Here is a 25925-nt window from a genome sequence, read left to right on the forward strand (position 1 = left end):
AATGCCTCTGAAAAATTGAGAGGGCGGGGACACTTCCCATCTTATTTTATGAAGCCGGTATTACCCTGATGCTAAAGACATCACTAGGAAAGGACAGACCAGTGTAATATCTCTTATAAATATGAACATGAAAATTCTCAACAAATTAACAGAAAACTAAATTCAGTAGTATATAAAAATGTTTATATACCCTGATCAAGTGGCATTTATCCTAAGAATGTAAGATTGGTGTAAAATTCACAAATATGTATCAATAAAATAAAGTTACAGTCATTGTAAAAGATGCAGAAAAAAAATCTGACAAAATTCTAACACCCTTTACTTGTAAAAAAAAGAAAAGAAAACTAGAAATAGTAAACTTCCTTAACATGAAAAAGGACATCTGTGAAAAATCCAGAGGTAACAGTTGATGGTGAAAGACTGGATACTTTCCCCTAATCAGGAATAAGACAAGATTTTTTGCTCTCTCCACTTCTGTTTGACATGGTATTGAAGGTTCTAGCCATGACCATTATTCAAGAAGAAAAGGCACCAAGGTTGTAAAGAGAGAAGCAGAACTGTCTTTGACAGGTGACAATATCTTGTATGTAGAAAATTGTAACGAATCCACTAATATTAAAATTAACAAGTTCAGCAAGGCTGTGAGATACAAAATCAGTATATAAAAATTGATTGTATTTATATAGACTTGTCATGAACAATCCAAAAGTGACATTAAGAAAATAATTCCATTTACAGTAGCGTCACAAATATTAAAACATTTAATATTTAACAAATATTAAATTTAAATTTGATTCAACCAAAGTGTAAAACACTTTGAAAACTACAAAACATGTTGAAAGAGATTAAAATTCTAAGTAAAAGAGTTCCCGTCGTGGCTCAGTGGTTAACAAATCTGACTAGGAACCATGAGGTTTCGGGGTTCGATCCCTGGCCTCTCTCAGTGGGTTAAGGATCCAGTGTTGCCATGACCTGTGGTGTAGGTCGCAGACTCGGCTCTGATCCCCTGTTGCTCTGGCTCTGGCATAGGCCGGTGGCTACAGCTCCGATTCGACCCCTAGCCTGGGAACCTCCATATGCCGCTGGAGTGGCCCAAGACAATGGCAAAAAGACAAAAAAATAAAAATAAAAATAATTAAATAAAATTCTAAGTAAAAAATAATTATGTCTTCATGAGTTGGAGGATTTAACATTAAGGTGTTGGTACTCCCCAAATTGATCTGCAGGTTCAGTGCAGTTCATATTGGAATCCCAGCTGACTTCTTTGTAGAAATTGACAGGTTGATTCTGAAATTTATGTGAAATAGTAGTGCATCCAGATGAACCAAAACTATCTTGAAAAAGAATAAATAGGACTTATACTTCCTGTTTTTAAAACTTCCCACAAAAATGATAAACGGGGAGTTCCCATTGTGGCTTAGCAGGACCCAGTATAGTGTCCATGAGAATAAAGGTTCGATCCCTGTCCTTGTTCAGTGGATTAAGGATCTAACATTGCCACAAGCTGTGGTATAGGCTGCAGATGCGGCTCGGATCCAGTTTTGCTGTGGCTGTGGTGTAGACTTGCACCTATAGCTCCACTTTGACCCCTAGTCTGGAAACTTCCATATGCTGCAGGTGTGGCTTTAAAAAGAAAAAACGGTAATCAGAATTGTGTGGAGTTGGCATAAAGATACACATACAGATCAATGGAATAGAATTGAAAGTTGAGAAAACTGTGTGTCTCTGATCCAATGAGTCTGAGAAAGGGCGTCAAGACCATTCAATGGAGAAAGAATAGTCTTTTCAATAAATAGTTCTGGAACAACTGGTAGTCATATGCAAAATAATGAAGTTGGACCCTTACCTCACATCATATACAGAAATTAACTCAAAATGGGTGACAAACCTAAATGTAAGAGAATAAACTCTAAAACCTTTTGTGCTTCAAAGTACATCATCAAGAAAGTAAAAAGACAACCTATAGAAGGGAAGAAAATATTAACAAATTGTAGATTTGGCAGAATACATAAAGAATTCATACAGCTCAATGGTAAAAAAAAGACATAACCCAGTTTTAAAATGGTTAAAGAATCTGAATAGACTTTTTTTATGGAGGATATGTAGTTGGCAAATAAATATTTTAAAAGACATCTAGCCATCTAGACTGGCTAGAATCACAAGGTTGTTATACTTTTGATCTCATGTTAAGGTGCTATACACCTGAAACTAACACATTATTGTAAATCAACTATATATACTTCAATTAAAAAAAAGTTTCAATAGCAGGTATTGGTGAGGATATGGTTGGCAAACCTTGGTACACTTCTGTTGGGAATGTAAAATGGTGAAGCCATTTTGGAAAAGGTTTGGCAGTTCTTGAAATGATTAAACAATGTATATAAATTATATACCCAAGAGAAATGAAAACATTTCTGCATAAAAACTTGTCCACATGTATTTATGGAAGCACTATTTATAATAGCCAAAAAGTGGAAAGCATCCAAATGTCCATCATTTGATGAGTTGGTAAGTATAATAGAGTATGTATGTATGATGGGATAGTATTCAGCCAAAAAAGGGAATAAAGTACTAATATATGCTGCAACATAGTTGAGCTTTGAAAATATTATGCTAAGTGGAAGAAAGCCAGGCTCAAAAGATCACACATAATTCTATTCATATAAAATATCAAGAATAGGAGTGATCACTTTTGAGGTGGTGAAAATGTTAAAAAAATTAACTGTGGTGATGGTTGCACATAATTGTGAACATACTAATGGTACACTTTAATAAAGCTGTTGAAGTAATCATTTGACATTCCAGTGTGGGGGATCTGGGCACGTATATCTGTATGTTTAAAAAGCTGAAGTATTGGAGTTCCTGTCGTGGCTCAGCGGTAAACGAACCTGACCAGTATCCATGAGGATGCGGGTTCGGTCCCTGGCCTCGCTCAGTGGGTTAAGGATCCGGCATTGCGGTGAGCTGTGGTGTAGGTTGCAGACATGGCTCAGATCTGGAATTGTGGATGTGGTATAGGCCAGTGGCTACAGCTCCAGTTCGACCTCTAGCCTGGGAACCTATGGATCTGGTGTAGGTCACAGACATGGCTCAGATCCTGTGTTGCTTTGGCTGTGGTGTAGGCCAACAGCTGTATCTTTGATTCGACCCCTAGCCTGGGAACCTCCTTGTGCTGTGGGACAGAAAAAAAAAAAGAAAAAAGGCGAGCTATTAAAGTAACAGAGCTCTTTATGTTAAGCTAAGTTCTTCTGTTCCCTCCCTTTCTCTTATTTTTGTAGAAATCATGACTACCCCAGGAAAAGAGAACTTTCGCCTGAAAAGTTATAAAAATAAGTCCCTGAATCCTGATGAGATGCGCAGGAGAAGGGAGGAAGAAGGACTACAGTTACGTAAGCAGAAAAGAGAAGAGCAGGTAAGTCCTTTAACCTCATTAATTTCTCAGAACTAACATAATGTTCCATTTTAATCCTGACAGCAAACCTTTGTTTTAATTTTAATGATGTTTAATACATATGTGTGTGTATATATACATATATTACCTCCCCCCACTATAAAACCAAAAATCCTTTATTTTAGGTGTAGGAGAGTGTAGGTAATGAAAGGTAGGATATAAGAATGGAGAAATCTCTCAGGTTATTATGTTCCTAGTATAACCTCTGTTTAGTATTTTGGCCTGTTAAATTTTTCTAAAGTTACAACTTCTGTAAGGATTGTATATGTATATTAATGAATTCTCAAGTGGCCAATAAATTATTGCTTTTTATTCTGAATTTTAATTTGAAAGTTTATAAACATATACAAAAATATAGAGTAGATAATGAACCTCATAAACCCATCCTTTGGGTTGGGTTAAACCCATTATGAGGTTTAATTGTCAACAGTTTGCTGTATTTGATTCATGTGTCTATCTTTACTTTTTTTATTATGACGTATTTTAAACAAAATTTCAAGGACTAAGTCTTTTCACTCCTCAATTCTGTATAAAGACATTCAGGGCAAGGATTTTTGATCATTTTAAACCTGAGAACATCTACAAGTGATCCTAAGACTCACTCTCACTTGACCTTACTCTAAAAATACTCATAGAACAGGTGATCCATCACTTTTGGCAAAGAAATTTAAAAGATAGAATACTTAGGTGACTTTTTTTTCCTAAGACTTGAGCTTGGAAGGACCACTTGACCCCCATACTATAAAAGCTCTGTAAAAGGCATACCTGAGAAATAAGGTAATCTGATAAAAAATATTTTTTAGTGAGGTATTCTCGATATATACACTGTTGTTTTGAGTAGTTCACTAGATAATCCAGTTATGTGAAGTCCAAGAGTACATTACAACCTCAGTGTTTTGTTTAGGCTACAAATGTTTGAATCACTATGTCATTCTTACTGTTTGAGGGTAGGGACTGAGTTTGTAATATTGTAATACAGCTTGTATTAACTTCAGCAAATTAAGTTAGGAGTTTTTAACATTCTGCTTTATGATCTTTGAAAGCAACCACTTGCTCATAAAAGGATTAGTTTCTTTTGGTTTCTTGTTGCCTCTTTATTCCTCTATGTGTCTTATTTGAAGTGGAACCTTTTCTTTGGATGAGCGTTTATTTAGCTTCTGTTTTGGGGGTAAGTTTCAGAAATTACAACAGTACTGTTACATATTTATATTTGCATGTAAATATGAATACATGTATACACACCCAAGCACAAGTCTGAATATAACCAGTAGCCTATGACTTATATTTGGCATGAAGCCATTTGAAGATGTAGTAATGGCACTCTGCCATTAATAGTGTACATTTTATACTGTTTCTTTTTGGTGATGGGGATTTTGTGTTATTAGACTTCATTATAATATAAACAAAGTAAAATTTTCATATTCAGTTCCCTGAAGGCATGGTTTGTTTTTTTTTTTTTTTTTTTTTTTGTCTTTTTTTTTTTAGGGCTGCACCCACGGCATGTGGAAATTCCCAGGCTAGGGATCTAGTTGGAGCTGCAGCTGTTGGCCTGCACCACTGCCACAGCAATGCCAGATCTGAGCCATGTGTGCAAGCTAGACATGGCAAGTCCAGATCCTTAACCCACTGAGCGAGGCCAGGGATCAAACCCTCATCCTCATGGAAACTAGTCAGGTTTGTTACTGATGAGCCACAACTGGCACTTCTAAGGCAGATGCTTTATCAGGTGACAGGTATAGCCCCACTTATCTGACTAATAAAACACTGATAGTTGAAGTTCTGTCATCTTCATTGTATGTGATCTGAAACTGTGCTAGTGCTTTAAGATAGTTCTATGATAAGTTTCTGGAATATTGTTCTATTTAAAATCTTCCAAAAAAAAAAAAGGAGTTCCCGTTGTGGCACAACAGAAAGGAATCCGACTAGGAGCCACGAGGTTGTGGACTAGATCCCCGGCCTCGCTCAGTGGGTTAGGGATCCAGCGTTGCCATGAGCTGTGGTGTAGGTCACAGGTGGGGCTCGGATCTGGCATGGCTGTGGTGTAGGCTGGCAGCTGTAGCTCCAATTCGACCCCTAGCCTGGGAACCTCCATATGCTTCGGGTGTGGCCCTAAAAAGCAAAAAAAATAAAAACAAACCCAAAAACAAAAAACTTAATTTTGGGAGTTCCCGTCATGGCTCAGAGGAAATGAATCTGACTAGCATCCATGAGGATCCAGGTTCGATCCCTGGACTTGCTCATTGGGTTAAGGATCTGGCATTGCCTTGAGCTGTGGTGTAGGTCGCAGATGTGGCTCAGATCTGGAGTTCCTGTGAATGTGGTATGGGCCAGGGGCTACAGCTCCAATTCGACCTCTAGCCTGGGAACCTCCATGTGTCGCAGATGTGGCCCTAAAAAGACAAAAAATAAAAATAAATAAATAAAATCTTAATTTTGTTGTTTCATACATGCCATCTTATGTAGGGAGAACTCATAAAAACAAATCACGCTTCTTAATATCACATCAGTACTTGTTTCATGCCTAATTTGTAAAATAGTAAACATCAGTAAAATACAGATTCATTTAGGTACTGTTTATCTTCCCATAGTTGCTCTGTCATCTATCGGGAAAAATTACAGGCTTGGGCCAGCTGCACAGCTAGATTTGAGGGTAGTACAGGAGTTGATGCTGCCAAGTACACAGAAGATAACTGCATCTTTTAGAACTTTACTTGTAGCAGACTAGCACTTAATATCTGTTATTTATGTAGCACTGTATAAATGGCCTTTGTTTATTTGACACCAACAGATCAAACTAAAATTCATTTTTTGGCAAAAAATTTGCTAGTTGATGTCATTCTGATTGAGCCAGTTTTGTAATTTTTTCATGTATTAAAAGATGAACGTTTTACATTTACTATTAAAATACTTTGAATTGGAGTTCCCTGATGGCCTAGACGAGTTGGCACTGTTGTGGCTCTGGTTGCTGCTGTGGTGCGGGTTTGATCCCTGGCCTGGGAACTTCCACATGCCATGGGTGCAGCCATATAAAAATATACGTGTGTGTGTGTGTGTGTGTGTGTGTGTGTGTGTGTGTGTGTTAAACAGACTCTTGCTAACTCAGTGTGAGTAGGTAACATTAGTAACACTGAGATGCTAAAAAGTGTGTAAAACCCATAGTGATGAAGAGTGGGCGCTTGCTTGATGTTTTTATTTACAGGAAATATCTCATGAAGTGAACAAGTTGATAAAACTTGTGGACAGCCAGCCAACTTTTCCCACTGAATAACTTGGTTGATGAATTCAGGCAACATGTACTCTATATAAGGCATGCAAATCATGATTATTTTGGTAGTTTTTGTCTTTTATAAAACCTGTTTTTTGTGACAGCATGGATGTACTTTGAAGGCATTATGTGGAGTGAAATAAGCCAGAGAAAGATACATACTGTATGATTTTGCTTATATGTGGAGTCTAAAAACAAACAAAAAACCCAAACTCATAGGAAAAGAGATTAGACTTGTGGTTATCAGAGGTGGATGATTGGAGGGGGAAGAATAGGAGGAAGGTGCTCAAAAGGGACAAACTTCCAGGTATAAGATAAATAAGTACTAGGGAAGTAATGTACAGTGTGACTATGGCTAACACTGGTGTATAATGTATAGGAAAGATGTTAAGAGAGTAAATCCTACGGGGTTCTTATCAAAAGGAAAATTTTTTCTTTCTTTTTATTGTATCTGTATGAGAAGATGGATGTTAGCTGAATCTAGTGTGGTAATCATTTCACAGTATATGTAAATCAAACCATCATGCTGAATATCTTAAACTTGTATAGTGATATATGTCAATTATTTCTTAATTAATTCTTAATAAAACTGGAGGCAAAAGATTAAGCCAAAAGGGAGAAGAAACAGATTGAAAAAAAACCCCAAATACCTATTTTTCTCTGAGTAATACATGTACATAATTAAAAAAGTTAAATGGGAGTTCCCGTCGTGGCTTAGTGGCTAACGAATCCAACTAGGAACCATGAGGTTTCAGGTTTGATCCCTGGCCTTGCTCACTGGGTTAAGGATCTGGCGTTGCTGTGAGCTGTGGTGTAGGTCTCAGACTTGGCTCGGATTCCATGTTGCTCTGGCTGTGGTGTAGGCCAGTGGTTACAGCTCCTATTAGACCCCTAGCCGGGGAACCTCCATGTGCCGCATATGCGGCCCTGAAAAGACCAAAAAAAAAAAAAAAAAAAAAACCCAGTTAAATGATGCTAAAATACTTGAAACCAAACTAGCAGTATTCCTGGTCTCATTCCCAAGTAAATCTCTCAGCTGTTCAGTGTGGTTTATGCTATATTTATGAGTAATATGTGTATGTTACTCTATGTCTTTATCAATTAAAAATATTATCTATTGATGTTCTGTTACAGTAGGTAAAGATTTAAGCTCTTTAACCCATTCTTTCCCTTGTGTATGTATCTTCCTAGTATAGTTTTAAGTTTTCATGGCTGAGCTGAATAGTATACTGTGGTTACATTTCTTTCCTTATACTTCATTTTTCCTAGAGTGAATTGTCTGGTTCTTTACCTGCTTGGCTTTCTTTGTTCCTGGCTGTCTTCTGAATTATTTTTTGTTTTCTTTTCTTTTTTAACTTGGTTGAACTTCTCATATAGTTTCAGTTCTATTTCTTTACTTTGGAGACCTTCACCTTACATTTTTTTCTCTCTTGTTCCAGGCAGCATTGTTTATCCTAAGGTGGGCTTGCTGCATAGTTTTAGGACTTCCTTTTGCTGGTGACTTCTCATCTCTTCCCTTAACATGATCCTTTTAATATAAATGGTATTGTGTTTTTGATTTTAAATTCCATGATCATATCATATTAAAGACACTGCCTGTGAATATAAATTTTCCAGTATCAATAGATGTAAGTTAGTGATTAGGTTTGATTTTTGAGTCATAAAACAAATCAAAATGAGGGAGGATATCCTTAAAAATAAAAGGGATTAAAAGGCCCTTACCATGTGTCATGCTTGTGATTAAACCAGAGAGAGAGGAATTATTTAATATACTTTAAAATATGGCAGTATAATTATTTCTATTGGGATATATCTTAAGGACAAAAGTATAAACAAATCTTAAGCTGCTTTTAGTAATGATATAGGAATGATACTTACTCTGAAACTGTATATCCTTGTATATGAATACAGCAAATAAGTATTTATGTACTTAATATTAGGAACCTGGATTTTTTAGCCTAAGAATATATGAAAATGTAAAAACAAATTATATAAATTTAAATTGGTAATATCACTAGGGATTCTTGACATGTTTTCTTTAAACACACACACACACACACACACACACACACACACACACACACACACACACACACACCAGCTCTCTCCTAAAAAGGCCTAGAGATAGTGAAATACCTTGTAGCAGTGAGCACTGCTGGTACCCTGAAATGGTGGTCATTGAACTTTTTCTCTCAAAGGAACAAGGCTCCTTGGAAAAATAATTGATTCTCCATTAAAGATATTCAAGGTGAACCTGTAATTTTTTTTCTTAGCATAAAACAGGGAGGTTGTTTAAGATGTGAAATTGTGTTGAAAAGACTGAGGAGGTAGCTTGAACAGGCTCCCATTAGCTAAAAGTAGGATAATTTGAGTTTCAGAAAGAATATTATGGGAATTTTGCTTACAGCCAAGGTGAAGTAGCAGGGACCAGCATTACTCTGTGAAGAGTAAATAGGCAAAATAGGTGAAACAGCAATTCAAGACACCAGTCATCAAAGAACTTACAGCTATCCTTAAACTATTGCAAAAGATTGAAGAAGAAAGAACACTCACAAAATCATTCTGTGAAGCCACCATCACCTTGATACCAAAACCAAAGACACTATAGAAAGGAAATTTTAGGTCAATATCTTTAATGAATATAGGTGTAAACATTTTCAACAAAGAATTAGCAGACCAAATCCAACAATATATAAAAAGGATCATACACCATCATCAAGTTGGATTCACCCCAGGTTCATAGGATAGTGCACATGCAAATATCCCCATTAACAAAAAAAAGACAAAAAACTACATGATCACCTCAGTGGATGCAAAAAAAAGCATTTGATAAAATTCAACATACATTCATAATAAAAACTCTCACCAAAGTGAGTATAGAAGGCTGTGTCTCAACATAAAGAAAGCATTGATAACAAATCTACAGCCAGCCTAATACTCAGTGGTGAAATCTGAAAGCCTTCCTGCTAAATTTTGGAATAAGACAAGATGGCCACTCTTCTCACTTCTATTGAGCATAGTATTGGGAATCCTAGCCATAGCAGTCAGATAAGAAAAATAAAGAAATGGTATCTGTGGAGTTCCTGTCATGGCTCAGTGGTTAACGAATCAGACTAGGATCCATGAGGATGTGGGTTTGATCCTTGGCCTCGCTGAGTGGGTTAAGGATCTTGCCTTGCTGTGAGCTGTAGTGTAGGTCACAGACGTGGCTTGGATCTGCCGTTGCCGTGGCTGTGGTGTATGCCAGCAGCTGTAGCTCCAATTGGACCCCTAGCCTGGGAACCTCAAAATGCTGCGGGTGCGGTCCGAAAGAAAGAAAGAAATCGTATCCAGATTAGAAGGGAAGAAGTAAAATTGTCTTTATATACAAATGACATGATGCTCTATAAAGAAAACCCTAAAGACTCCACACAAAAACTGTTGAAACTGATAAATGAATTCATCAGAGTAACAGGATATAAGATTAATATACAGAAATCTGTGCATTTCATTGCATTATCAATGAAATTCCAGAGAGGGAAAGTTAAAGAAACAGTCCCTTTTAAAATCACATCTACCCCCACCCCCCAAAAAAAAACCTTAGGAATAAACCTGACAAAGGTGGTGAAAGAATTATATGTTGAGAGCTATAAAACATTAATAAAAGAAAATAGTTAAAATGGCTGTACTTCCCAGAGCAGTCTACAGATTTAATGTGATCCCTATCAAATTATGCATGACGTTTTTCACAGAATTAGAACCAAATAATCCTAAAATTTATATGGAACCACAAAAGAGCCAGAATTGCCAAAGCAATCCTGAGGAAAAAGAACAAAGCTGGTGGCATAACCCTCCCAGACTTCAGACAATAAAGACGATGGATCACTGGAACAGAGTAGAGAACCCAGAAGTAAATGGAGTTCAGCTAATCTTTCACAAGGGAGGCAAGAACATACAATGGAGAAAAGACAGCAGGTGGTGTCAGGAAAGCTGGACAGCCTCATGTAAATAAGTGAAGTTAGAACACTTACACCTTATGTAAAAATAAACTCAAGATGGCTTAAATACTAACAGACATAAAAGGAGAAATTTATGGGAATACAATAGTAGTAGTAGGAGACTTTAACATCCCACTCACATCAATGGACAGATCCTCTAGACAGAAAATCAGTAAGGCAACAGAGATTCTAAATGACATAATAGAAAAGTTAGACTCAATCGACATTTTCAGGACATTATGTCCAAAAAAATCAGAATATACATTCCTCTCAAGTGCACATGGAACATTCTCAAGGATTGATCACATACTGGGGCACAAAGCTAACCTCAACAAATTTAAGAGTATAGACATTATTTCAGGTATCTTCTCTGACCACAATGGCATGAAACTAGAACTCAACTACAGGAAAAGAAATGAGAAAAAACTTACTAGGTGGAGATTAACAACATGCTACTAAAAAACTCATGGGTCAATGAGGAAATCAAAAGGAAATAAAAAAATACCTCGAGACAAATGATAATGAAGACACAACCACTCAAAATCTATGGGACACTGCAAAAGTGGTGCTCAGAAGTTGGCAATACAGGCCTTCCTTAAAAAAAAAGAAAAATCTCAAATTGACAACTTAACTCCCCACCTAAATGAATTGGAAAAAGAACAACAAACAAAACCTAAATTCAGCAGTAGAAAGGAAATCATAAAGATCACAAAGGAAATCAATAAAATAGAGATAAAAAAAAAACAGTAGAAAAAGTCAGTAAAACCAAGAGCTAGTTATTTGAAAAGGTAAACAAAATTGACAAACCTCTGGCTAGACACCATGAAGAGAGAAAAAACCCAAATAAAATAAGAAAAGAAAAAGAAGTCACAACCAATACTACAGAAATACAAAAAACCATGAGAGAATTCTATGAACAACTGTATGCCAACAAATTTGACAACCTAGAAGAAATGGACAACTTTCTAGAGACTTAGAGCCTGCCAAAACTGAATCAAGAAGAAATAGATCAACTGAACAGACCAGTCACTAGAAATGAAATTGAATGTGTCATAAAAACATTCCCTACAAATAAAAGTCCAAGACCAGATGGCTTCACAGGTGAATTCTACCAAACATACAAAGAGGAACTTATACCCATCCTCCTTAAACTTTTTCAAAAAGTTGAAGAAGAAGGAGCACTTCCAAAGACATTCTGTGATGCCACCATCACCCTAATTCCAAAACCGGACAAAGATACCCCCCCAAAAAAACTATAGGTCATTATCGTTGATGAATTATAGATGCAAAAATTCTCAACAAAATTTTAGCCAATCAAATCCAACAACATAAAAAAAAGATCATACACCATGACCAGGTGGGATTCAGCCCAGTTTCACAAGGATAGTTCAACGTATGCACATCAATCAATGTTATACACCACATTAACAAAAGAAAGGTCAAAAACCACATGATCATCTCAGTAGATGGAGAAAAAGCATTTGACAAAGTCCAACATCCATTCATGATCAAAACTCTTAGCAAAGTTGGAGTTCCCGTTGTGGTATATCGGAAATGAATCCGACCAGGAACCATGAGGTTGCAGGTTCGATCCCTGGCCTCACTCAGTGGGTTAAGGATCTGGTGTTGCCGTGAGCTGTGGTATAGGTCAAAGATATGGCTCGGATCTCAAATTGCTGTGGCTCTGGTGCAGGCCAGCAGCTATAGCTCTGATTCGACCCCTAGCCTGGGAACCTCCATATGCTACAGGTGTGGCCCTAAAAGGACAAAAGACAAAAAAAAAAAAAAACCTCTTAGCAAAATGGGTATTAGAGGGAACATACCTTACCACAATAAAAGCCATTTACGACAAACATATAGCAAATATAATACTCAATGGAGAAAAGCTGAAAGCCTTTCCAGTAAAATCTGGAGCAAGACAAGACTTTCCACTCTCACCACTTTTATTCATCATAATATTGGAAGTTGGATATAAGATTAGCACTCAGAAATCAGTGGAATTTCTGTATGCTAACAATGAAAAGGAATACAAAAATACAATACCTTTTAAAATTGCACCCCTAAAAATCAAATACCTGGAAATAAAACTGACCAAGGAGGTGAAAGACTTACACGCTGAGAACTATAAAACATTAATCAAGGAAATTAAAAAGATGTAAAGAAATGGAAAAATATTCCATGCTCCTGGGTTGGAAAGAATAATATTGTAAAAATAGCTGTACTACCCAGTCTTCAGATCAATGCAATCAGTCCCTATCAAATTACCCATGACATTTTTCACAGAACTGCAACAAACTATCCAAAAATTTATATGGAACCATAAAAGACCCAGAATTGCTAGAGCAATCCTGAGGAATAAAAACCAAGCCGGAAGCATAACTCTCCCAGACTTCAGGCAATATTACAAAGCCACAGTTATCAAGACAGTGTGGTCCTGGTACGAAAAGAGAAATACAGTCCAATGAAACAGAATAGAGAATCCAGAAATAAACCCAGACACCTACGGTCAATTAATCTTTGACAGAGGAGGGAAGAATATAAAATGGGAAAAAGACAGTTTTCAGCAAGTGGTGGGAAAATGGGACAGCCGCATGTAAGTCAGTGAAGCTGGAATGCCCTCACACCATGCACAAAAATAAACTCAAAATGGCTTAAAGACTTAAAACATGAGAAGACACCATCATACTGCTAGAAGAGGACATAGGCAAAACATTTGCTTATATCAGCCTTACAAATGTTTTCTCAAATCAGTTTCCCAAAGCAACAGAAATAAAAGCAAAAATAAACCAGTGGGACCTAATCAAACTGATAAGCTTTTTGCACAGCAAAGGAGACCATAGAAAAAAAACGCCAAAAACCAAAAAGACAACTTACAGAATGGAAGAAAATAGTTTCAAACAATGCAACTGACAAGGGCTTAATCTCTAAAATATACAAACAACTTATACAATTCAACAGCAAAAAACCCAATAACTGAATTGAAAAATGGGCAAAAGGAGTTCCTGTCGTGGCTCAGTGGTTAATGAATCCGACTAGGAACCATGAGGTTGCGGGTTCGGTCCTTGGCCTTGCTCAGTGGGTTAAAGATCTGGTGTTGCCGTGAGCTGTGGTATCGGTTGCAGATGCGGCTTGGATCCCACGTTGCTGTGGCTCTGGCGTAGGCTGGCGGCTACAGCTCTGATTCGACTCCTAGCCTGGGAACCTCCCTCCATGTGCCACAGGTACGGCCCTAGAAAAGGCAAAAAGGCCAAAAAAAAAAAAAAAAAAAAAAAAAAGAAAGAAAGAAAAAAATGGGTAAAAGACCTGAATAGACATTTCTCCAAAAAAGATATACAGATGGCCAACAAGCACATGAAAAAAAATGCTAATCATCCCTGATTATTAGAGAAATGCAAATCAAAACTACTGTGAGGTACCACCTCATACCAGTCAGAATGACCATCATTAATAAGTCCACAAATAACAAATGCTAGAGGGGGTGTGGAGAAAAGGGAACCCTCCTGCACTGTTGGTGGGAATGTCAGTTGGTGTAACCACTATGGAAAACAGTGTGGAGGGACCTTAGAAAACTATACATAGAACTACCACATGACCCAGCAATCCCACTCTTGGGCATATATCCAAACAAAACTTTCCTTGAAAAAGACACATGCACCCGCATGTTCATTGCAGAACTATTCACAATAGCCAAGACATGGAAACAATCTTAATGTCCATCAGCAGATGATTGGATTAAGAAGTGGTGTGTGTATATATATGCAATGGAATACTACTCAGCCATAAAAAGAACAAAATAATGCCGTTTGCAGCAACATGGGTGGAACTAGAGACGCATACTAAGTGAAGTAAGTCAGAAAGAGAAAGACAGAAACCATATGATGTCTCTTATATCTGGAATCTGATACACAGCACAAATGAACCTTTCCACAGAAAAAATCTTGGACTTGGAAAATAGACTTGTGGTTGCCAAGGGGGAGGGGGAGGGAGTGGGATGGACTGGGATTTTGGGGTTAATAGATGCCAACTATTGCCTTTGGAATGGATAGGCAATGAGATCCCACTGGGAACTATGTCTAGTCACTTATGATGGAGCCTGATAATGTGAGATCAAGGTTGTATATATGTATGTATGACTGTAGAGTGGAGAATTGACAGAACACTTGCTGTACACGTGCTGTACAGTAGAAAGTTGAGAGAACACTGTAAACTAGCTATAATGGAAAAAATAAAAACCATTATTAAAAAAAAAAAGATGGCTTAAAGACTTAAAAGATGTGACACTGTGAAACTCCTTGAAGAGAACATAAGCAGAACATTTTCTGACATAAATCATACCAGTGTCATTCCTAAGGGTCAGTGTCCCAAGGCAAAAGTAAGAGAAAAGCAAAAATAAACAATGGGAGCTAATCAAACTTAAAGCTTTTGCACAGCAAAAGCAAGCATAAACAAAAGCAAAAGACAGCCTATGGAATGGGGAAAATGTTTGCCTATGGAATGGGAGCTAATCAAACTTAAAGCTTTTGCACAGCAAAAGAAAGCATAAACAAAAGGAAAAGACAGCCTATGGAATGGGGAAAATATTAAGACCAACAAGGGCTTAATATCCCCAGTATACAGACAGTTCATATAGCTCAATATCAAAAACGAACAACTCAAACAAAAACTGGGCAGAAGACCCAGAAAGATGTTTTGGCAAAGAAGGCTTACAGATGGCTGACAGGTGCATGAAAAGATGCTGAACATAGCTAATCAATTATTAGAGAAATGAAGGTCAAAACTGCAATGAGGTATCACCTCACAGAATGCATATCATCAAAAGTCTGCAAATAATAAATGCTAGAGAGGGTGTGGATAAGAGGGAACCTTCCTACACTGTTGGTGGGAATGTAAATTGATGCAACCACTGTGGTAAACAGTATGGGAAGTGAAAATTGATGCAGCCAGTATGGATAACACAGGAAATGTAAAAGACTAAAAATAGAGCTACCATACAATTTAGCAATCCCACTCCTGGGTATATACCCAGAAAAGATAAAAACTCTAATTTGAAAGGATCCATGCATCCCAATGTTCATTGCAATGCTACTTACAATAGTCAAGACATGGGAACAAGTCCAGCGCCCATGAACAGATGATTGGTTCAACAGTGTGCGTGTGCGCAATATATACACACAGTGGAATATTACTTAGCCATTAAAAGGAATTGACTCTTGCCACTTGCAGCAACCTGAATGGGCTTAGAGAATATCACTGTAAGTGAAGTAAGTGAGACAGAAAAAGGCAAATATATGTTACTGCTTCTGTGTGAAATTTCAAATATAATAAAATGAATCTATAGGCAAAACAGAAATAGACTCAGAGACATAGTAAACAAACTGTGGTTACCAGAGGGGAGAGAGAGTGGGAAGGGGATAAATTAGGAATATGGAATTAATAAACTACTGTATATAAAATAGATATGCAACAAGGATTTACTATATAATACAAGGAACAACATTCAATATCTTGTAATAACCTATAACGGAAAATAATCTGAACATGTATTTCACATATATGTATATACACACACATAATACATATATATGTCTTTGCTATATACCTAAAAACTGACAATTTATAAAAATTTAAATTTCACTGGAGTTCTGTTTTGGCACAGCGAGTTAAGAATCCTGTGTTGTCACTGCAGCAGCTCGGGTCTGATCCCTGGCCCAGGAACTTCACGTGCAATGGGCACAACAAAAAAATAAACAAACCCAGCACAAATAGAGATAGATGGCAAATTAGAAATTGCAGAAGATCAAAAAAAAAGAGAAAAAAAGAAATTGCAGAAGATTAATGAGCTTCAAGGGATAAAAATAGGATCTAATCAAAGTAAAAAAGAAAGGTAAAAGAGCACACGTGTGCACACACAGAAGAGCAGACATCAGTGAGTGATGGGACAACTTATAAGAAGCCTAATACCTGGGCAATTAGGGGCCCTGAAGAAGAGGAAAGAAGGTTGGAAGAGAAAAATATTTAAAGAAATAATTGCTAAAAACTTTTCATAATTATTGAAAACTATAAACCCACTGATACAAGAAACTCAGTGAATCCCAGCCACAAAACATGTGAAGAAAACTACCCCATGGCATAATATGAAACTATTTAAAACCAATCGTAAAGAAAAGGTCTTAAGAACATCTGGAGAAAACAGACATGTTACATAAAGGGAAACAAAGGTAAAGGTTGTGTCAAATTTCTCATTGACAACATATAATACAAGCCAGATGACAGTAAAAAAAAACAAAACAAAAACAAAACCTTAAACGAAAGAAACAATCAACTTTGAATTCTGTAGCTGGCAGAAATACTTTTCAAACCAATGGTGAGACAAAGCTGTGTCCAGGCATATAAAAACTGCAAGAATTCATCATCATCATACCTGTACTACAAGTAGTTGTGTCCTTTAGACAGAAATAAAATAATGCCCTGAATTATTTTGAAGTAAATCCCAGACATCAGATTGCATCACTTACAAATACTTCATTATGTATCTCTTAAAGATAAAGGCTTCCCAGAGTGATACAGGCATACCTTGTTTGACTGCATTTTCCCTTATTATGCTTTGCAGATTGTGTGTGTGTGTATGTGTCTGTCTGTCTGTCTAACAAATTGAAGGTTTGTGGCAGCCCTGGATCATATGATGCAAATCTGTTGGTGTCATTTTCTCAGTAGCATTTGCTCTGTGTCATATTTTGGTAGTTTTTGCAACATGTCACACATTTTCTTTCTTTTTAAAAAAATTTGTATGGCTGCACCCACAGCATATGGAAGTTCCCAGGACAGGGATTGAATCCCAGCTGCAGCTGTGACCTCTGCCATAGCTGTGGCAATGCTGGATCCTTTTTTTTCTTTTTTGTCTTTTTAAGGCCACACCTACTGCTATGGAAGTTCCTGGGCTAGGGGTCGAATCAGCGCTGCAGCTGCAGGTCTGTGCCACAGCCACAACAATATGGGATTCGAGTTGCATCTGATCTATGCCACAACTTGTGGCAGCACTGGATCCTTAACCCACTGAGTGAGGCCAGGGAAGAAACCCACATCTTATGTAGACTATGTCGGATTCTTAACCCACTGAGCTACAACAGGAACTCCAATGCAAATCCTTTAATTTAGTGCTCTGGGCTGGGGATCAAACCCTTGTCACCACAGTGACCTGAGCCACTGCAGTCAGATTCTTAACCCACTGTGCAACAGTGGGAACTCCCAGACTTTTTTTTTTTTACTGCTTTATTTGTTTTGGTGATCTGTGATCCTTGGTGGTCCTTTTGGTATTGGAAAAAGGTTAGGACTTGCTGAAGGCTCAGGTGATGGTTAACATTTTTTAGCCATAAAATATTTTTAAAGTAAGGAAGTTAATAGTTCCTTAATATCAGTCCTGTAGTCACTATCCATCAGTTTTTCACCTAAAGCTTTAGTAGCCTTTTGTGGTCATTGCCTAGGTCTTTTAGTTTACCAGGAGTTACAGTGATCATTTTGTCATTCCTTCTGCTTTTATTAGCCAGCAGGTCACTCTAAAGAAGAGCTTTTCTTCAACATGTTTTTTCGTTTTCCTGAATTACTAATCATATAGTAAAGAGAAATACTTGATTCTCTTTGTTTTCAAAATAATGAGTTGGTTCCTTAGCATCCTTCAAAGGAACTAGTAAAGTGTGAGTGTGTTTTAACATTATTAGGAGCTCATGGTGTTTAACATGAAATAAATATTTCAATATGTTTCAGCTATTACTCTTTCCTAACTTAAAAACTTTATATGATACAATACATCATATATTGACAATGTCAATATGGCATTGACGGTATGTCAGTGTAGTAGATATAGAATAAAGTGTACAATTTGATAAGTTTGGACATACATATTTATCTGTGAAACCATCACTGTGATTAAGATAGTGCATAGGGACATGTGTGTGATTGGATCACTTTGTTGTACAACAGAACTTGAAACATAAATCAACTATACTTTAATAATTTTTTAAAAAAGACAATGTATATATTTATTTCTCCCAAAACTTTCCTGGCACTTTTGTAGTACCTTTTTTCCACCCCCTCATCCTGTCTCAAAGCGACTTTTGGCCTGTTTTCTGTCACCATTGATTATAGTTTTCATAAATGGAATTACACAATGTGTATTCTTTTTTATCTGGCTTCCTTCAATCAGCTTGATCATTTTGAGATTCATTTTGTGTGTCAGTAGTTCTGTTTTATTGGTGAGTAGTGTTCTATTGTATGAACAAACCACAGTTGGTTTCTCTATTCACCTGTTAATGGTAATTTGAATTTTTTCCAATTTTTGGTGGTTGCATATAAACCTGCTGTGAACATTCATGGACAGCTTTTTGTATGGACCTATATTTCGATAGATATTTAAGAGCAGAATGACCAGATGTGCTTTAAGTCAATGTGTACTTAAGAAGCTGCTGTTTGCCAAAGTGGATTGTCCTATTATTTTACCTTCTCATCAGTAGAGTATGAGAGTTTCAGTTGTTTTATGTCCTTGTCAGCATTTGGTGTAGTCAGTCTTTTTCATTTTAGCTGTTGTAAGGTTTGTGTAGTAGTATGTCATTTTTTGTTTTAATTTACATTTCCCTAATAAAGATGAGAGCATCTTTTCATGTGCTTATTTGCTATCCGTATGTCTACTTTAGTGAATCCTGCTTTTTTACTTGAGTTGTTTGTCTTCGGGATACAAGTCCTTTATTTACTTATTTATTTATTTATTTTTTGTCTTTTTCTAGGGCCGCACCCGAGGGATATGGATGTTCCCAGGCTAGGGGTCTAATTGGATCTGTTGCTGCTGGCCTATGCCAGAGCCACAGCAAGGTGTGATCTGAGCCGTGTCTGTGACCTCCACCACAGCTCATGGCAGTGCCAGATCCCCAACCCACTGAGCAAGGCCAGGGGTCAAACCTGCATCGTCATGGATACTAGCTGGATTAGTTTCCACTGCACCACAATGGGAACTCCAAAAGCAAAAGTTTTTGACTGTGGAGTTCAGTTTATCAGTTTTTTTCTTTTATAGATTATGCTTTTATATATTAATATAATCTAAAAGTCTTGCCAAATTTCAGGTCACTTAAGATTTTCTCATGTTTTCTTTAAGAAGTTGTATTGTTCTTATATTTAAGTCTATGATCACTTATGTTTAATTTTTGTATATAATGTAAGGTAAGGTGAAACAGACCTCTTTTGGAATTTGGCGATCCATTTGTTCAGGTGCCGTTTACTGAAAATATTCTTTTCTCCCATTGAATTGCTTTGTAACCTTTTACAGTCAATTGACCATATCTGTTGTGGGTCTGCTTCTGAACTTCTACTTTGTTCCATTGGTCTCTTTGTTTATCTCCTATATACTGCATTGTCTTGGTTACTGTAGCTTCACAATGAGTCTGAAAATCATGTAGTGTTAGCCCTCTGATCTTGTTCTTTTCAAACTCTTCTGGCTGTTTTAGGTCATTTACATTTTTATATGAACTTTAGAGTCACCTTATCAATTTGTACACAAAAACTTATGGGAAATTTGATTGTGATTGTGTTACATCTGTAGATCAGGTTGGAGAGAATTGATACCTTAATAATAATGAGTCTTCTGACTCATAAGCATGGTCTATCTCTCCACTTTTTAGGTTTTTAATTTTTCAGTGATTTGTAATCTTTGGTATATGTGTCTTGCACATTTGGTTAGATTTTTTTTCTATTTCATAGTTTCTGATGATATTGTAAATGATATCTTAAATTTCAGTTTTCATTTGTCATTGTCATTGTTTAGAAATAGTTTATTTGTATTTTTATAATACAAAACTAAATAAACCTCTAGTGTGTTAGTTTGCTCTTACTTTTATTTTAAATTGTCAAAATACAAAACTAAATAAACCTCTAGTGTGTTAGTTTGCTCTTACTTTTATTTTAAATTGTCAATTACCTTTTTTCTTTTTCTTTTTTTTTTATGGTCGCATTTGCAGCATATGGATGTTCTCAGGTCAGAGTTGCCTGAGGCACAGCTGCAGCAATGCCAGATCCTTAGTCTCTATACTGGGTCAGGATACAACTAGAGATTCTCATACTGAGAAGTAAGTCAGAAAGACAGATATCATTATGCTATCACTTACATGTGGAATCAAAAATACGACACAAACGAACCTATCTACAAAACAGACTCACAGACATAGAGAAAAGACTTGTGGTTGCCAATGGTTGCAAAGAGGGAAGGGGGAGAAAGTGGGATGGACTGGGAGTTTGGGATTAGTAAATGCAAATTATTACATTTAAAATGGATAAGCAGTGAGGTCCTACTGTATATACAGTACAGTACACAGCACAAGGAGTTATATCCAATCTCTTGGTATAGACCATGATGGAAGATAATATAAAAAGTGTGTGTGTGTGTATGTATGTATATGTGTGTGTATATTCTATATGTATGCTGGGTCACTGATGCAGAGTGGAATTCAGCAAAACATTGTAAATCAACTATACTTTATTTATTTATTTATTTTTGTCTTTTTGTCTTTTCTAGGGCCGCTCCCGAGGCATATGGAGGTTCGCAGGCTAGGGGTCCAATCGGAGCTCTAGCCACCGGCCTGCGCCACAGCCACAGCAACGGGGGAATCTGAGCCGCGTCTGTAACCTACACCACAGCTCACAGCAACGCCGGACCCTTAACACCCTTAACCGACTGAGCAAGGCCAGTTATAGAACCTGCAACCTCTTGGTTCCTAGTCAGATTTGTTAACCACTGAGCAACAACAGGAACTCCCAACTATACTTTAATTTTTAAAAATGTAAAAAAAGAAAAGAGGATAATAGATACTCCATGTTATTACTTATATGTGGAATCTAAAAAATAAAACAAATTTATGTAGCAAGAGAAACAGGCTCACAGATATAGAGAACAAACTAGTGGTTATCAGTAGGGAGATGGAAGTGGGGAGGGGCAGAATAGGGATACGGGATTAAGAGACAAACTACTCCATATAAAATAAACATTGGCATTGTTTCTTTTTTATGACTGAATGGTATATTCCATTGCATATATGTACTACGTCTTCTTAATTCATTCGTCTGTGGACATTTATGTTGTTTTCCCTGTCTTTGCTGTTGTGAATAATGCTGCTGTGAACATAAGGGTGCATGTATCTTTTTGAATTACAGTTTGTCTGGATATATGCCCAGGAATGGGATTGCTGGGTCATATGGTAGTTCTATATTTAGTTTTCTGAGGAACCTCCATACTGTTTTCTATAGTGAGTGTACCAATTTACTTTCCCACCAGCAGTATAGGAGGGTTCTCTTTTTCTCCACACCCTCTCCAGCATTTGTTATTTGTAGATAAAGATGGCCATTCTGACCAGTGTGAGGTGGTACCTCATTGTAGTTTTGATTTGCATTCCTGTAATAATTAGTGATGGTAAGCATTTTTTCATGTTTCTACTGGGCATCCAGATGTCTTTGGAGAAATGTCTGTTTAGGTCTTCTGCCCATTTTTTATGGACTATTTTGTTGTCGTTGTTGAATTGTTTGTATATTTTTGGAATAAAGCCCTTGTTGGTTGCATTGTTTGCAGCTCTTTTTTCCCATTCCAGTGGTTTTTTTTTTTTTTTTTTTTTTTAAACCGGCTTCTTCTGTTGTCTTTTTCTGTCTGACTTATGTCACTAAAGTGTTACTCTGTAGGTCCATCTACATTGTTGCAAATGGCACAATTTTATTCTTTTTTCATTTCTTGAGAAACTCCTGTCGTGGCTGTATCAGCAGTTTCTTTTGATACTTTAAATTTGTGTGATCCACATTCTGTGGCTTCCATTGTTTCCAGCAGCATCTCTGCTGTCAGTCTTATTTTTTGTTTCCTTGCATGCCTGTAAAATGTCTTTTTTTCCTTTGGTGCTTTAAGATTATATTTTTATTCCTAATTTTAAACAGTTCGATAGGATGTCCTGTTATGTTTTCTTCATATTTCTTTCTGGAGTCCTTTCAGATTTTGGATTTGGGTTTATATTTTTAACAAAATTTGCAAAATTTTGGCCATTAATTTTCCAAGTATATTCCCATACCCCAACCTTGGGGCTCCAATGCATGTATACTAGACCACTTAATGTCCCACAGCTGACTTATGTTTTGTTCATATTTTCTTGGCCTTTATTCCATTTCTTTTATTTTGCTGTGCCCTTAAGTTCACTAATCTTTTCTCTCTCTCTCTCTCTTTTTTTTTTTTTTGCTTTTTAGGGCCACACCCTCAGCCAATGGATGTTCCTAGGCTAGGGGTTGAATCAGAGCTACAGCTGCTGGCCTGTGCCACAGCCACATCAACACAGGATCCAAGCCGCATCTGTGACTTACACCACAGCTTACAGCAACGCCAGGTCCTTAACCCACTCAGTGAGGACAGGGATCAAACCCACATCCTCATGGATACTGGTCAGGTTCATTTCTGCTGTGCCACAATGGGAACTCCTGATCTTTTCTTCTACAGCATCTAATCTCCTCTTAATCCCATCTTGCTTACTTTTCATTTGAAAAATTGTATTTGTTGGTAGTTCCTGTTGTGTCTCAGCATCTTAAGAACCCAACAGAGTGTCTATGAGGATGCAGGTTCGAACCCTGGCCTCACCCGGTGGGTTAGGGATCCGGCACTGCTGCAAGCTGTGGTGTAGGTAACAGATGTGGCTTGGGTCCTGTGTTGCTGCGGCTGTAGCTTAGGCTGGCAGCTGTAGCTCCAGTTTGACCCTTAGCCTGGGAACTTCCATATGCTGCATGTGCAGCCATAAAAAGAAAAAAAAGAAAAAGAATAATTTTATTTTTCATACCTAGGTGTTTGGTTTTTTTTTTCTCATATCATCCTATCTCTCCTTCTCATAGTTATACTTTTTCTCTACTTTTTGAATACATAGAATGTATTTATAGCAACTATTTTAATGCCCTTGTACAGCTCTGCCATCTTTTTCATTTCAAGGTGATTTTGATGGATATGATTAGTTTTTCTTTTCCTTTTGGCTAGTCTTTTCCTATTTTCATGTTTGGGAGTTAGTGATTGAATGCCAAGTGTTGTAAATTTTATCTCCTTTGTCATTGGAGCTTTTTGTATTCTTTTAATACATATGATTCTGAATTTGTCATTGGATGTGGTTAAGTTACTTGGAACCAGTTTGCTTTTATGTTTCATTGGGTTGGACCAGAAGAATCTTTTATCTAGGACTAATTTAGTCTCACTTCTGAGTCAGTGTCTGTTGGAGTATGGTACTCAGTGTCCCTTATATTAGGACTTCTTTTCTATTCCAGCCAGATGAAATACAAATGATTTCTTGACCTATGTGACATCCAGAATTGTTCTGCCTGTTCCTTGAAGGTAGTTTCTCTTCCAGCTTTTGACCGTTTCCTTACACACCTTAAGGGGAACCTTCTGTGGATTTGGGGTTTTTTTTGTGTGTGTATGTCTCTTCAGTACTCTCCCTTGTAGATTCCAGGTATCTTAGCCTCCTCAGTTGTAAATGCTGTCCCTTCAATTGAAGGAGCCTCTAGACCCTGTTTGGGTTCACCCTATCTATGCTTCTGCCTAGAAACTCTGTCCAGGCAATCTGAAGCAATTATAGGACTAATCTTGTTTCTTTTCTTTTTGGAAAGATCGCTGCTTCTGCTACCTCTTGGCCAATATCTGAAACCCATTATTTTAGGGGTTTCATCTGCTCTTTTAGTCATATAGGGTGACAGGGTAAGTTATTGTTATTTTTTATAGCTTGATGAATAAGTGTATTGCCTAGGACTCTTAAGGATGTAATGGAAGTCACCTTAGTGTGTTGCCTTTACTGAGAACTACTTTCCTACACAAATTAATGGATACTTCCAAAGTAGTGTTCAAGCAGTAGTCGTTTGTCATCACTGGTTGCTGGACAGGTTGGAAAGGTCAAGAAGCCTTGATCCACTGTCCTTTAGGGTTAGGAGGGAGGTATTAAGTCATCCTGCCATCGTTTTTAATCCTCATTTCCCCTGATGTATTGATAAGACTATCCTATCACCTACTTCAAGAGTAAAAAAGGAAATGACTAAGCATGCCCCAGCTCATTTTTCAATCTTTTTTAAAAAAATATGTCATGTAGTTTAGGCCTCTCTCAGTGAGTTTTACCTCATCAAGTGTTGGTGGTATTATATTGTGATAATTAATTGCATTAGATTCTAAGACTGGAGAATTCTGAAATAATCGCTCATCAGGAAAGGTTGAAGGAAGCACAAACTAGAATTTTCTTCTTTTTTTTACAAACTAGAATTTTGAAAGTGATTTTGTAAAAGCTCCATCTTTACTGCCTTTTAAAAGTGGGGTACCTTGGAATTCCCATGGTGGTTCAGTGGAAACAAATCTGACTAGTATCCATTAGGATGCAGGTTCGATCCTTGGCCTCGCTTAGTGGGTTAAGGATCCTGTGTTTCCATGACCTGTGGTGTAGGTCACAGACATGGCTCAGATCTGGCATTGCCATGGCTGTGGTGTAGGCCAGTGGCTACAGCTCTGATTTGACCCCTTGCCTGGGAACCTCCATATGCCGTTGGTGTGGCCATTAAAAAGACAAAAATAAAATAAAAGTGGGATATCTGGTGTTTGGATGTTAAACTACCTTGTGTTAGAATTAAGTAACAATCTTTTTATTGTTTTAGTTATTCAAGCGAAGAAATGTTGCTACAGCAGAAGAAGAAACAGAAGAAGAAGTTATGTCAGATGGAGGCTTCCATGAGGCCCAGATTAATAACATGGAAATGGCACCAGTAAGTAGGATAATGAAAGAAACTCTTTTTACTCTTTTTCTGAGAAGATGAGGTTTAAATCTCTTTTGAAGGTTTAAAAAAAAAAAAAAAAGGTTAGATGGCTGCAAAAAGTACTTGGGCATTTCATTTTTAAAAGGAAGCCATATCCATAATCTCATGGTTCATTAAATGTTTTATTTTAAATAATACATGAAGTTAAACAGAATTAACTAAATTTTGAAGATTAATTCAGCTCTTAAAACTTAAAAGATAATTATAAAACTATTCCTTCAAACTTAACAAAGGATACTTTAAGGAAAATCCCAATTTGTTACCCATTTCAGGTACAAAATTAGACAATTCATATGCTTTTAAAAATTAGTTCCACATCGGAGTTCCTATCCTGGCTCAGTGGTTAACGAATCCGACTAGGAACCATGAGGTTGTGGGTTCGATCCCTGCCCTT

General features: G+C 37.0%; 1 protein-coding gene across 1 annotated transcript in view; it reads left to right on the top strand.

The window, feature by feature from the left end:
* Positions 3279–25925, top strand: part of KPNA1 (karyopherin subunit alpha 1) — a gene marked incomplete at its 5' end in the record, with an annotated part of 55748 nt that continues 33101 nt past the window's right edge. Inside the window, 2 exon segments of the mRNA NM_001163405.1 lie at positions 3279–3412; positions 25373–25480. Of these exon segments, the coding sequence (NP_001156877.1) occupies positions 3284–3412; positions 25373–25480 (237 nt within the window).

This window comes from Sus scrofa, chromosome 13 (genome assembly GCF_000003025.6).
Source record: "Sus scrofa isolate TJ Tabasco breed Duroc chromosome 13, Sscrofa11.1, whole genome shotgun sequence".
In the NCBI taxonomy this organism is placed as follows: Eukaryota; Metazoa; Chordata; class Mammalia; order Artiodactyla; family Suidae; genus Sus; species Sus scrofa.